This window comes from Phaethon aethereus (assembly GCF_964289735.1).
Source record: "Phaethon aethereus genome assembly, chromosome: 3".
NCBI lineage: Eukaryota > Metazoa > Chordata > Aves > Phaethontiformes > Phaethontidae > Phaethon > Phaethon aethereus.
Window position 1 is genome coordinate 53,304,123 of NC_138576.1, and position 15,202 is coordinate 53,319,324.

At 38.9% G+C, this 15,202-nt stretch overlaps 1 protein-coding gene across 1 annotated transcript; it reads left to right on the plus strand.

The window, feature by feature from the left end:
- RPF2 (ribosome production factor 2 homolog) lies at nucleotides 1-13,407 on the plus strand (the record flags this gene model as incomplete). The annotated part of the gene is made up of 10 exons (XM_081997422.1): nucleotides 1-23; nucleotides 953-1,085; nucleotides 1,919-1,956; nucleotides 2,715-2,754; nucleotides 5,729-5,810; nucleotides 5,895-5,971; nucleotides 7,154-7,253; nucleotides 11,634-11,736; nucleotides 12,717-12,861; nucleotides 13,228-13,407. The coding sequence occupies 10 exons, from the start codon at nucleotides 1-3 to the stop codon at nucleotides 13,405-13,407; spliced, it is 921 nt and encodes a 306-aa protein (XP_081853548.1).
- Nucleotides 13,408-15,202: the final 1,795 nt, after the last annotated feature.

Here is a 15,202-nt window from a genome sequence, read left to right on the forward strand (position 1 = left end):
ATGGACGCGCTGGATCGCGTGGTGTGAGTGTGACGGGGGCGGGCAGTTATCCCCTCCCGCTCGTGGGGTGGCCCGTCCCGGGCGCTGGGAAGGCGTGAGCGGGGCCTGCGGGAAGCCGCGGGCGGCTGTGGGGCCTGGGCGGCGCCGGGCTGGGGAGAGCTGCAAGAGGTGAGGCCGGCAGAGAGAAGCGGCCTGTGGAACACGTTGCGGGAAGGGGGAAAACCGAGCGTTGCCGCCGCCTTAGTGGTGGCAAGACAGCCCTTCCTCAGCCGGTACCGTAAAGGAACCGCGGTGGCGGGCTGGGGTTGAATTTACGTGTTTCTTTTCACTTGCAAGAACTACTTTCATCTGTAGTTGGAAGTACCCGTGTGGGGGCTTGTGTGTGTTTGTTTTTTAAAAAGAAAATAAATATGATACTTTACGGAGAAGATATCGAAAGTTTTTCATTCATCGAGTGAAGAAACGTAGTTCTTAAGCCGTGTAGTTACTAAGTTATATAAGTTCCGCGCCCCCTGCTAAGGCTGGGGTATTTCAGCTCAATAACGCACGGTGCTGCGCGCGGGTTCGTGCCTGATGCCACTGGTGGTCTCTGAGGAACTTTGTTTTCTTGTATGCGACTCTCACCTGGGGAGGGAGCTGGTGTGAGGGAAGCTTTCGGCCTGTGTGGGAGTTCTGGGGTACCTTAGGCTCTAAATTAGCGGGCACTGAAAAGCCCAAGACTGTAAAATCATCTTTGCTAGCTTGGGGCGACAGGGAGGAAGAGGGGTGGTAGTAAAACGCATTTTTGTGAGACTGGGCTTTTAGCATTGATCGTAATTCTGCAGGTCGGGGGTCGTTTGAGTAACTGAGACGTGTTACTTGAACACAGCTTGTTCCAGTTCTTGTTTCAGTTCTCTGTGATGCCGAATGCTTACTAATATTAAGTTTTTTAACTGTTAATTTATTGTTACAGAAAGCCTAAAACTAAGAGAGCAAAAAGGTTTCTTCAGAAGAGAGAACCCAAACTTAAAGAAAATACAAAAAATGCTATGCTCATAAAAGGAGGAAATGCAAACTTAACAGTGACTGAAGTGCTTAAAGACATTGTAAGTTGTTGGACAAATGTGTGGAACCTTTAATTGTACAACTTTTTGCTCTACACCAAGTGTACCTTCATTTCTCTTTTACTAACAGTTTGCATGTTGTCTGCTGCACGATCAATTATTTTCATACTCTCTGTTCCCGAAATTTCAGCTTGACTGGTATTCCAAAGGTGTCATTACCCACCCCTAGATGGAGATTATTTTTTTCCTCTTTGCCTGAAGTTTTGAGCTTATTCTTTTTATTATTATTTTTTCCATGGTTGTCCAGTTTATAAGATGAAGTGTTGCAAGTCCATCTGAAAACAAAAGAATTATGTACAGAATTGGGACTGGATTACACAGCTGAAGTCATATCCCAGAATCCTGTAAACTGCTTGTGTGTGTTGAAATGGAGCTTTCAGCCTCTCTCAGAATTTAAACTTACCAATCCTGTCTTCTAGCCCCATGCCTGAAAATATAGCTGTTCCTACATTCTTTTCTCTCCTTGCTTTGTCGTTTTCTTACCATCTTATGCTGATGATAATCAGGTTATTGTTCACTCCCTCTTTTACCTCACACCCCTAGAAGCAGAGAGAGATTCCATTACGTGGCTTTGATTTCAGTTATTTCTTAGTTTCTAGAAATAAGTCCTTCTGCAATTAATTGAGAACGAAGGTTGCTACCAACTTGAAGGGTATTATTGTGAGCAGGCCTTTTGAGGTGCCACCTTCTAGACTGGTCTGCACAAATAATTACTCTATTTCATGTTATCATGTAAGTTGCCGGGTTTTAGAAAAGGCAGTGCTGTGCACTTTTAAAAGTATTAGCGGTAACTTGTTTAACTTTGTCCTTTGCAGTATGCTGTGAAGAAGCCTTTTGCTGTACTGTATAAAAAGTAAGTGGTCTCTCTTTGACATCTTTGGGTCTACTGACAAGGCAGCTTTTGGTAATTTCAAAGCACAAATGGAGATGCTGGCTAGAGCGTGGGGGCTTGACCAATGGGAAGGGTTACAGAAGGTGACTGAGATTCATCACAAATTTCAGTAGACTTGGAAACAAGCTACGTGTGATCAGTGTTGGTGCTGAGCCCAGTTCTGTGCCAACTGTTCAGAGCAGGATTCAGCAAACTGGAACAGTTGGCTGCTCTGAACTGCTCTGTGCAAACAGAGGTTCTGTGTCAGGTGGGTAGGGTGGAGTTCTTGTATCTGAATTCTTATAAACTTGAGTTACAGGTCATAACAATAAATGAGTCTTGCTCTAAATGGGAACCCAATATCTGTATGGATGTAGTGCAGAGACATTAATTGTAATAGCTAAATTTAACGTTGGATGAACAGGCAAAGGCAGTTGTTTATGAAGTGTCATGGGTGGTGGTGGTCTGGAATTCAGGCCCCAGGAGACAGGAAACGTGGAGGAAAGTACTTAAAATGGTAATGGTGGTGCTAAGGCACTCCTGTCAGTATTAATACGGCTTATGGTTTGAACTAAACTGAACCTCTACCGCCTGAGTTTCCGGTAGAATGCAGAATTTTCATGTTATTAGAAAACTAGTTAAAGTGCTTGTCTGGGCCTGTTCATTTTTTTTTTTAATTTTTTTTTTTAATCCTTTTTTTTTTTTAATCTTTTTTTTTTTTTCCCCCTCCCTCCTCTCAGGAAAAATATTACCAGGCCTTTTGAGGATCAAACATCATTGGTAAGTATAAACCACGTCTTCTCTTAGGATATTTTGCAGCCTTAAAGTCATGAGGAACTTTATTGGAGGATAGTTTTCTCTTACTCTGTGAAGAACTAGAAGTTTACAGGGAGTTTGGATAAGCTGAAGGTAGGGCTATGTCTAGATTTGTGGTGTCAGTAGGCATATTTTTCCTCTGGCTGCAAGAATCGTCATGTTGTGAGGACTCATCTTTACCATAAGTTCATGTTCCTGTAAACTGACAGGCAAATTCGGGAGTCCTTAACACTGTTATAAGTAACAGTGCTTGATGTGAAAGGAAGAATAAAGCATTTTATTTTGGTTTTCTAAAACTCAGTCCTCTAAAGTGACATAGCCTATGAACAACTTGGTTTTAATGTCGTGAATTCATAGGTTCAAGTGGTGGGGTCATAGCTTTCTGTGACTTCCTGTTGTTTGAATAGGGGAAGAAAAGCCCAGCAGAGTACCACATACAAACACATGCGTCAGCTGTGCAAGTGTGAGACGGTCACCAAGAGTTCTGTTCCAACAGTCAGTCAGGAACTGTCAGGAAAATGTGCAATTTCAGTTAAATACCTGTATTTGGCCTGCAAAGAGGTTGCAAAAGTGGCTCTTCAGAGGCTCGGAGGGTATTTTGGAAGGGGGTGTGTGTTTGGAAATGCATTTGATGATACGCCCCTGTCTGCATTTGGTGTTGATTCAGTGCTTTAAGGTCCAGATAATTCATGAGCAGGAAGGCAAAAAATAGAGGGGCTAATCCTAAAATTGTATCTCACATGTTTGCACTTCAGTTGAAGCATTACTTTAACTGCTGAAATATGTCTGTCATAAAAGTCGTATTTGTATTTCCTTCAACAAAATGAGAAAAAGGAGATTGTGATGTACAGCTGTGGTTTTACAATAAAGACAAAAAGTAATTATCCCAAAATAAGTTGTTTTGTTCCCAGTGATCGTGATTTGGTAATGTTTGCTCTGTGCCACTGCTGGCTTCCCAATGTGTGAGGCAGTTGTTGAAATAACTCACTTGAAAATACGTGCTGAAGCTGGGAATTTGGCGGTGCTGTATTAAGTAAATCTCTGTGTGAAGAAAAAAGCCCATCTATACACACCGGGCACAAAAGCACTTTCTTGTCTGAAAGGGATTGTGAAAATAAAGGGGAAACATATCTAAGGAATTTTCTGTAAATAAAAAGGGACAGCAGGGGAGAGAGCGCTAAAAAAACTAAGGCAGCCAGTAGTGAGTACTAGAGTCATCGCTGAAGTTGTATTGAACAGTTGAGTTAAAGCATTTTTAATGTGTTAGGACCAAAAAATCATTGTGATTGCAGCGTAGATACACCAGCACAGAAAGTTACTTTATCTGCATTAATACTGATACTGAGGTGGTGTAGTATGTGCTTCTGTTCAGTTCTTGGCATGAAACACAATAATGCAGCAATCTCTAAAATACCGTGAGTGGCATGGAAAACTTACTGTAGGCAGCAAGAAAAGATTTGCAACATTATTTGCTGAAACTAAACCTTTTACAATCCCATAGCTGGATGGCTTGTTTTCACAGTTGTATGGGAACTAGCTGATAATCAGCTGACCACTGCCTTAAACCTCTGCTAATTTCTGGGAAAACACAGCAGTTAAAATCATTCTGATGTTTTAAAATTCCCGTTCAGGGAATTCTAATCCTCAACCTCAAAACAATGGGGTTGGGCTGTTGAAAGGTATGGAAAGTCAAATCAAGTTAGGTGGTGTTTTTTTTTTAACTTGGTTACAGGCATTTTTTTTTAAAGGGCAATTTTGCAATGTATGTGATGTTGCAGTATATGCAGGACACATTTGAGGCATCTGAGTTTGTTGCATCTTTTAAATAAAATATTATACAGCTGTTAGAATTTACATATATCAACACACAGTGCTTAACAGAGCTGTATGAGCGTTTCAAGGGGAGTCTGTTCTTGATCTGTCTACAGTATTTTTTAGGGACTTGGTGGCAGAGCTCAGTGCTGAGCTGTGCGATTTGTACGTGCAATTAATGCAGCCTAGGATTGCTCCTGGGGACGCGTCTCTCCTGACCTCCCAGAAGGGCAGAGCTGCAGTGTCCTCTCTGAGCTGCTGCTGTTGCAGGGTTGGGAGGAGGTGCAGTGGCTTTTTCTGCTTCACAACTGCTAAGTGCGAGTATAGAAACTCTGGTACTTCTGGGAAGTGCGTATGTCTAGGAACCACGGTTGATACACAGAACCAGGGGCTGCCTTGAGAAGCAGCAGTGCATGAAAAGGCTTTGGGAGTTGGACATCCTCTGGAAGAATTGCTGTAATGTTGGCTCTGGACATGATACCATAGTAAGTTCTCTATTTACTCCACCTGGAGAAAAGATCTGCACTATGGTAGTCACCACTGGCTTGGTTCTAAGTAGTGTCTTAGTCTTAACTAATACATTGACATGAAGTTGCTCTGTGGTAGGACGCTTGTGCCCAAGTGTGAGAACATTAGATCTTTGCAGCTGTTCCTAGGCTTGCTGTTGAGGGAATTAACTGGTTGTTCAGAAGCTGTTAGGCAAAGCTAATATGCTGCATAAAGCTTAGCTGGGTAACTAAAATGAGGCATTACAACTGCAGCCAACTTGCAAATACTTATCTTCACCCACTTCTCCTTGCCTGAAGAGTATCTCACATAAAAGCAAATACTGAGGAATTATGAAAAGGGGCATCACAGATAAAATGGCAAGAAGAAATTGCCTGGCTTGATATTTAAGACTGCAATGGGAAATAAAAAAAGACATTAATTGTTATTTGAACCTTGAATCCAGCTGTCAATTTTAGCTTATGTGGACCTGGACATGCTCAAAACTCTTTTGGTAAGTACAGTTGGTCATCTTATTAAGCAGCTCCTAAACAGATGTGTTTGTGACATATACTGTTGCCAAATATTTTAAACACTACGAACAGGACCTTATGAGTTTTGTTCTTTTCTTCAATTGTAGGAATTTTTTTCCAAGAAATCAGATTGTTCTCTGTTTCTGTTTGGCTCTCATAACAAGAAGCGACCTAACAACCTGATAATAGGTAACACTGTTTTTTTATTTGCATGAAAGGTCTAGATTTCAATGGATATTTAAGTAGGTGGACTTTCTTTTTTTACTTTCACAGGTCGCATGTTTGACTATCATGTCCTAGACATGATTGAGCTAGGCATCGAGAAGTTTGTATCCCTGAAAGATGTCAAGGTAAGTAATTACTAATTCAGTATTTCAGTGACATCTACTGGTGGATTTTTTTGGTGCATTGGCTTTTTGTGTGCTTTGAAGTAAGGACAGGACTTTTTTTTTTTTTTTTTAAAAAGTGTTTCATGCAGTATATAAGGATTGCTAATTTGTGTACACCAGAATGTTATTTTTATGCTCTGCTTTTTATTTTATTTTGGCTGTTTTGAGCAAGTTGGCAAATTTCTTTGCAAATTCTTTTTTTAGACGTAGTTTATTCCTGATATTTTCCTTTTCCTGAGTCAGGTTCTGCTTGTGGTATGTTCCTGTATAAACAGGCGTAGGCTTTGAAAACGGAAATCCCTCTTCTCAAATTATAACCAGAGGGTCACTCTGCTGACTGAGATGATTCTGAAACTTTCTTTAGCTTTCAGTAGCACATAAATGCCAGTTTTCAGAGAACTACTGAAATACTTGATTTAGACATGGAGCTAACATCTTTTATTATTTAAACCCAGAGAAAATTCACCTTTTATGGCTATGTTAGGCTCATTTTGGCAAGACTAAAACATGTTAGATATGTGTATACTTTTGTATCAAGCAGTTCATACGCTGCAAAAATAAGGAATCTTTATGGTCCTTATTTTCATTGCAGTGTATAACTTGGCAGGATAGTCTACAGGGATATTAAAGAAATTACAATATATAACGATGAATCTTCTTCTTGTAGTCAGATTGTAGTGTGTATCTTTATAACACTGTTTATAGCAGGGAAGTTACAGTTAAGTAAATGTATTTGTTGGCCAGAATTAAAATTAAGTGACAGACTAAACAATTCTTTTAGACTTTTCCATGTATGCTCCAGTGTCAGAAGTACAATAGGCTTGTTTGCCTCTAATTTTAGTATTCTTGTTAGTAGTCACAAACTCACTCGTTTTTACCAGAAGGTATTATGTTATACATGTTATAGTAAAGAATGTTTCTTTTTTTAATCCAGCAGAAAGAATAATACATTTCACCCTATTAAAAAAAGTCCTTCTATATGCATACGGTGGTGTTCAATGAAAAAAAAGTGTCTATTCTGTCCATATTGATCACAGGTCACAGCAATTTTTCGTTCAGTGTTGAATGGCTAACCACCTATTAAGTCAATAATATGTTCCCTAACACGGTCTGAATTTTTGTTTTAAAATTCTTATTCCCCAGAACAGTAAATGTCCTGAAGGAACAAAACCTATGTTGATATTTGCTGGTGACATGTTTGATGTAAATGAAGAGTACAGAAGACTGAAGAGCCTTCTTATTGGTCAGTATTTTGATTATATGAGCCAGGACGATTGCATAAATCTGGAGTAATATGATCTGTTGGGAAATGCTGGTTTGTCAATAAATATTTGCTTATGTTCAGCACAGAAAGAAAACAAGAACAGGCGCTTGTGAATTTCCTGTCACATGAAATTAAAATTAATTAATCATCATAACTGTTAGAGGGTGGAAAAAAAAAAAGATTAGCCTAAAAGACTGAACTTGAAACTTTGTGGTTTTGGTTATTTTGATTGTGGGAAAATTCTGGCATTTTTTCAAAAAGTCTTTACCTTGTGACTGTACGGGTTCATCATTTTTCTAACAAAATAACATTTTTGAAGTACCCAATTTGAAATGAGTGGATTAAGTTCAGAAAGTGTGATTTTTTTTTTTTTCCTTACAGAAAAGTGAAATCAGTATAATTTAGCTTGTGTTTTTATAATGAAAGCATTTTCTGTTGGAAGTTTGACCAGTTCTAACAAAAGTGACATTGATTAGAGTATTTGGAAAGAACATGTGCAGTAAAGACTAGTTGGAGATAATAGCTGCATCAACTTCAAGGCAGGCTTGGAACTTAGTAAACAACCTGGCGTAAAGTTTTTTACTATCTCAAGGTTGGAGGCTCTGGAAGATAAAGCACATTGCAGGGTTTTTTTCAGGGGAAGTACACAAAATTATTATACTTTTCTTAGGGTAGCTTTTTGGGACATAGAAGTCATATGGTACCATGTCTCTTAACACTTAAAAAATGCATCTTGCTTGGTAGAATTAGATCTCTAGTAAGTAGGTTTTTTTTTCTTTTTAATAGATTTTTCTAACAGTAGATTACTTAAAAAAAAAAAAAACCAACCAAAAAAACCACTCTGGTAAAATACTGAAACTGGCCAAGTAAGAACGGTCTTGTTCTTTCAGCTCCATTCCTGGGTCATACCAATTCATAATCCTACAGCTTTGCAAGATCTCTCTTTTGTATAAAATAAATATTGGTTGGGATTTTTTTTCCTAGGCAAACAGATAAATTATTGCTCTTTAGAAACAAACCTCAAAGATGAGATTATTTTTTTTTCCTTAGTCTTGTAATTGCTTAAAGCGAGCTGTCTCATCTGGAATGAGACTGAAAAGGGGGCAGGAGAGGAGAAAATTTGCATCCTCTCAATACAGCTGACTGGTGCTTGGGGATAGATGAAAGGCTAGTAACTGTGCTTATAAACCTTTGAAGGTGTATGAATATTGAGTACAAAGCTAAGTGAGTTTTAATACTGCATGTTTGTGTCACTGTAAATGAACATTTACACTGCAGGAAGCAGATGTATTATTTTCTGAAGTGGATCTTGTTCAGGCATCTGCACAATGTTGGTGATTGGCATCCAGATGTGCTCATGAGCCCCACGATCAAACATCTTCATACCTTAAATGGAAGACATGCATTGTTAGATAGTTGCCAAATAACTAACTAGTCTTTCCTGTCCTGTTTCTTTGATGTTCATCTGTCCTTTGTCCTCTTCTATTTATTTGCCTTTAATGACTTCGTAGTCAAATACACTCAAATTGACAGCCGTTCTTCTTGAATGTACTCCAAGTACTCCAGGTCTTAATGTTCTGCTGACTTCTATGAAATACCTAGATACAAAACAATAGACAAAGGAGAAGGTTAAGGAATGTAAAGGCTTGAAGGTATCCCTAACCAATTAAAATAATTTGTGTACTAATTTGACCTGCTTCAAAATAGGGAAGAACTGATTCTTTCTGTTCCTGCGAAAGATAGTGCTTTTAAGCTGCCGCTCTATTGCTAAGAAAGATAGAAAAATGTCTTTGTAACAACAGCAGCAAATATTTTGTTACCGTAGCAGTATTGTTGGGATCCCAGAGGGAGTATTAGATAGCTTACAGCTTCTTGTTGCCAAAGCAATGTGATGCTGGTGAACAACCAAGCTTTCATTGGCTTTTGTGGTATCAAAAGGGTTTCTGTGTGTTTGGAATATCATCTTACAGCAGTTTCTTTGTAAAATTAAAGGCAAGGGTGAATTATTGTCTTCATGGTAACCAAACCCTGTAGTCCGCTTAAATTGTGAAGTGCAAGAAGTTATTTAGGAGAAAAAAATGGCAGCTGCATTTTTCTTTAGAGATGTGGAAGACAAAGACATCCCATTCCTTTGGTTTTCATTGCATGCTGATGTGGTAGTGTAGGAATTCATTTACGATGCAAGTCCTTGGCATGCAGTTCATGAAATTCTAATAATTTTTTATGCTTGTACTTATAAAATGCTTCCTCTCTTACAACACTGCCTGCTTGCTAGTTCTGTTATTGCACACCCATTTCATCCTGAAAATGGCTAGGTGCTGTGTGACTTGCTTATACACCTTCTAAAATGTTTATTTCCAGGAGACCTCTACAATTTTAGATTGACCATCAGCTTGTTCTTCATACAGCCTTCCTCACACAGACTTCTTTGTCTCAAAGATTTGTGGGTTCCTTCTGGCCAAGAAAGGGAATGGCTGGGACATGTGTGGGACAGAGTTTGAACTCTGCTTATGCCAACTATAGCCGTATAGGTTACAGTGTTACCAGCTTTTGGATACAAATTGATACAAACAGAAGTGTATAGATCCATGTTCCAAAATAATTTAGGAATTTAATCTGGAAATGGAAAGGTCCTGTGAAGCTCCCTGCAGGAAAAAGTAAATTAGAAGTTCTGGAAACGTGTTGAGGACAAGGGAGAGAAAAAGCTAGAAATAGAAAGAAAGGAGAAAGCAGGTCTCTAGTCCAACCAAAGCAAGAGTTGTAAATTAAGAGTGCATACGAAAACCTTCAACTCTGGGTTTATTGAAGCATGAGGTTTCTGCAGCTGTGCAGCATTGCCAGGAAACAGAAATTCCTGACCACCTGCATTTGTTGGAAGAGATCATCCTGTGGCTAAGAAGATGTATGTTGGCACAGGAAAATACGAAAAGGAGATGTTGCCAATAAAACCACTGCAAATATAAGCCTGTGCTCCCACAGAGAACTAGTTGAAGGGAAAACATATGCCAGAAGCGAACCAAATATTTTATTTGCAACTTTTCCTCTAACTACAAGCTCAACCCACAAGAGGAGGAGAGTGAGTATTTAATTGACCAAGGAAATTTCCTGGCTAGACTCCACCTAATAGCTGCCAGCAAGACTTTGTTTTGGATGTCACTCCAGTGCTGAAACTCTTGAAAAAGGTAGCAGAGGAAAGACTACTAGCTGAGGGAGCTGAAAATGGGGCAGAACGGAAGAGACTGATGTGTTTTGCATCTGTTAGCAGTTCTGTGTTTCAGCATTGCCCTATCATGTTTATTAGCACACCTTGTTCCCTCAGTCAAGGTCACGTTCTTTTTCCACCCTCTGTGTATGTTGGACAGATTGCTGTGCTTATGGCAAACTCTCTGCACAGTATTTTTTTTCATAGCCTGATATAAGAACCTCGCTAGAGATATCTCATTTTGTATTTAACTTGTATTTCAGTGTTCTCTTTGCAAACTAAGCAAGTATTTCAATTGTCTTATTTTTATAGGTATGTATTGCTTATAAAGTAGAGAAAACATAACTGGTAATGACGAATACTGCTTAACCTAAAGAACAGAAATGCTTTGTTGTGGGGGGTATGAAAGAAATGATATACCTAAACTTTTTCCCCAAGTCAGTGAGAGAGAATGTTGGTAAGAGTAGACAAGATACAGTTTCGATCTGTTTTGTACTGGCTTTGATCCTTCTTTGTACTCATCTGAATCTGGCTCTGATTAAGAATCTTAAGTACCAGTTTGTTGAATGATATCTGAGCTAATGGCTTCTCTGTATTGATGTACATTTAGCTGAGCATGAACTGGCCTAAACACAAAATAAGATACATCTTGTTTTTCTGACTTTAGAGCCAAGTATTGAGAAGAACAGGCAATGCAATTACCCCAAGTAGCTTAGTAAAACTAAGTTACTGCTCTGAAAGTATATTTGCTCTTCTCCATGCGCTTACTTTTTTGTGTAGCATGTATATTGTATATATGTATATTATCTCTGGGAAGTTACTGTGTTCCTGTCAGGATTTCTACACCCATTTCGTTTCACCAGTGCAGGAGCTAACATATGTAATACCAAGTTTCTCTCCCTTGTTTTGGCAGGGCTGCAGGAGTGGCTATTGTGTGAGATTGCCATTAAACGTACAGATTCAGCTTTTCTGGAGTATAGCCTTGCTTAATTAGGTGCAATACAAATATCTATATAGGCAAGGAGTTCACATCAGTGATGTGATGTGGGTCCGTTATGAGATAAATCAGTTTGTTACGGTTATCTGTCGGTTTGATTGTTTGTTGTTTTTTTTCAGCCAAGAAGCCTGACATTCATTCTCTTCAAATATTGTTTCAGATTTCTTCAGAGGTCCTAATGTGCCCAGTGTTCGTCTGGCTGGTTTAGAGTATGTTCTGCATTTCACAGCTGTAGATGGGAAAATTTACATGCGAAGCTATAAGTGAGTATGTGTTTTATCTATTTGTTTGCTTTTTGGTACACTTGTCAACTTTTCCCCAAATTTAGCCTGTAGTTGTGTAATTGAACTGGCTTGAGCAATAGTTTGCTGCGTTTAAAAATATGGAATGTGTAGAGGTATTCCAGCATAACACAGAGTAACTTGTACAGCAGAAGAAAAACACATAAGCCCTAAACCTGCTCTTCCTTCCTTGTTGAGCTCCTTCTAGCTAGGAGGATTGCTTTTTCATGTGGTTGGATTAGTAAAGTGGTGTGAATTAACTTGGTGAATTCTAAGTACTGTCTGAGGCTTCACAGACTTAGCCTGTTCTCAGGCTGATTTCTAGAACGCTCCTCACTTGGGTGTTCATCAGAGAATGACAGATGGTAGGCTGCAGCCAGCGATATGCTAGGAAAAATAGGAAAAGGCAGGACAAGCTTGCGGCGTTGGTGTTCACCCTCACAGTTCGTGGCCTCATCTTAGCAGGCTGTGAGCATTTGTAGCTTGCGTTCCACGCAATTCTGATTTATCTTATAACAAAATCGCTTCTATCGGTCTCATTCTTCAAAACAAATTAAAAAACCTCTTTTTCGGTTAGGGCTCAGATTATTTTGCTGTAAACAATAGTAAATATTTTTCATGTCTGTTAATACCCAGGGCAGTATTTTGAATTTGAGGAGTGATACGGCTTTCAGGATACTTGGACTGAGTTTTAACAGTAATACTGATAATACTAGTCTCACGGGTTTTTTTAAAAAAAGAAAAAGTTGCCTTAGCCAGGTTATATTTTGGGTGTGTTCAAATTGTGATGGAACAGATTTAGTATACTGTAAATTGTAGTTGACAGGCATCTTTCTCAATAATAGAAGCAGCAATTGTTTTTAAAAGTCTTCTGAAACACAGGATTGAACTTGCCCTTTAGGAAGACAAAAGAACCTCTATCACAGAGGACAATGTTAATTTTGCTTGTTTTTCCTTTCCAGGGTGCTTCTGAAGAAATCTGGCTGTAAAATACCACGAATTGAACTGGAAGAGATGGGACCTTCATTAGATCTGGTTATGAGGAGGACACATTTAGCTTCAGATGACCTTTATAAGCTGTCTTTAAAACAACCAAAAGCCCTGAAGGTACATAACTTGGAAAGTATATTACTCCCAGATCTATATGTGAAGAAGAGCAAAAGCTGAAGTATTAATTATTGTATGTTCAACCAAAGCTTACTTTTTTTATAGGCCAGCTGGTATTTCTGGGGCCACAGCACTTTTGTGGTGCTCAGCTGAGCTGACATACAGACTCTTCTCTGGTAGCATATAAGAACTGAACAAAGCTTAATCTCTAAGCTCCGAGCGATGTGTGCAGCCTTGCTTTGAGCCACTTGGTTTGGTAGTTTAATTACTGGTGAATGTGGTGACGGTAAGGCCAGATACCTGGCTTCTCACCAGAGCACCTGGCACTCTCTACTCAGAAATACTAATGCTGTTCTTCCCTTACAGCCTAAGAAGAAAAAGAATATCTCCCATGATGTGTTTGGTACAACTTATGGTCGAATCCACATGCAGAAGCAAGATCTTAGTAAACTGCAGACACGAAAAATAAAAGGGTTAAAAAAGAGGCCAGCAGAGAAGTCCGCTGAAGATGGTGGGGCTAGTCCCAAAAAGTCAAAATCAGCTTGATAGTCTGGAACAGCTTTGAAAACTCTCTGTACCTTCAACTTTAATATATATATTGTAATATAAATGTGTCGAACATAAAAGATTCAGGTGCTGTTAGCTTTAGTTTTATAAAAAAATCTTTTTAATGATGTGTCGTTTTAAAGAGAACATGGGGGTATTGAGTTTTAACACAGAATTTGGTTATTTAAAATAAAAAAATGTGATAGGACTTGCTTAGTTTTCCAAAGCTGAGTATTTATTCTCTTGGTGTTAGCAAACATATGCTAGTCAAGCAGGTGACTCATTTCCCTAACAGTTTCGTGGCTATTGTGTTGGGAACCCTTGATCAGTCAAGTCACCTTACAAATTCTGTGCAGGACCAGAGTAGGGTATATGTGTAATATACACAACACAACTTCTCTGTTCGCTTGTTGTTTATGTATGTCGGTTTTTGCACAACTGCGATACTCAATAAACTATAAACTGTTTTCTAAAGTGTGAACTCCCAATATGTGCCTGATGCCAGACTATGTTTTTAACTATTGCACCAAGCCCTACTTTACACTTGCAGAATCAGGAGTGATTAAAGTGTTTTTACTGTGTTCATCACCATGGTAGTAAAGTCCCTGATGTTTGCTTTAGGCGTAAATGAAACCTTTACAGTTTGAATTTCAATCTTTGATGCTTGATTTGTGCCCAGAATGGAAGTGTGTGAAGCAACCGTGAAAGGTACAAGTCTTTTCTTCTTACTCTGCTTTTTTCCTAAGTTTGTGCTCATGAGTTAGTGCAGACTGAGTTAAAGGTTTGGGTAAAGGGGATGAGAGTTTAAGAGCTTAGTGAGACTTTGGTGGTGTGTTTTGGAACATATTGAAAAACCTTGCTTTTTTTTCTTCTGCTTGTCTCTTTGGAAGTTACTACTCTGCCTTTTAGCATAGTTATGATAAAAGTGTACACACTTTATCATCAGCACAGCAAGCTTGCTCGTCCTAGTCACGTTTTTAATACTTTTTCTTTTCTTATTTTCTCAGTGTAATCAGCTGAAGTGTCACATTAGAAATAGGCAGTTTGTTACTTTTACCTGTCTTCTGCATCCTGGATGGAAGCAGTTGGGCAGCTTTGTTCTCCTTATGTGAGAGCTGAGCTGTAACTGCGGCTGTGCAAATACCACATGTGATGTTCTTGCTGTGCTCCTTTGATAAAACTTGTAGTGTGAAAAAGAAAAGGCTTTAAAAGTTTGGGATCTTTTTGAGGGCACAAACATATTTATCTTCAATGTATTACCTAATTTTTTTTGTATCATTACACAAAATAAATTGCATGGCTCTTTCTAAATCCTTTTCTCCGATCTATAACCATGTGTTTGAGAAATTGATAATTCCATAAGCTACTTCAGATTTGTCTTCCCACCATATCTTTCTGAAATACAAATCACTATGGTTTTGACAGAAAGCCATGTTTGGTAATAGCTTGTAGAAGAATTGTACTAATGGGTATGTTGTCTTTTACAAGCTTGTAGTTGAACATACAGTCATAAAGGATTGTATGTCACATTTTCCTAAACTGGAAGCTAACTTTGGTGCTTACTTTGGTGTTTAAAAACTGAATTTCATAGAGGTAATGTAGACCACCTAACATCCTGTTACATCTTAATGTGAAAAGCAAGACAGTTATTCAGTAGCAGTCAGAGAGAAGCTGTTGCATCCTGGCATTGGTTTTGTTTAATGCTGCTGTGGGTTTGCTCCTTGTATGAGGAGGAAGCTTGTACAGGTGAGGGCTACTCCACCTGCTGAGGACTGAGTCTTTGGCCCCTGGAGGT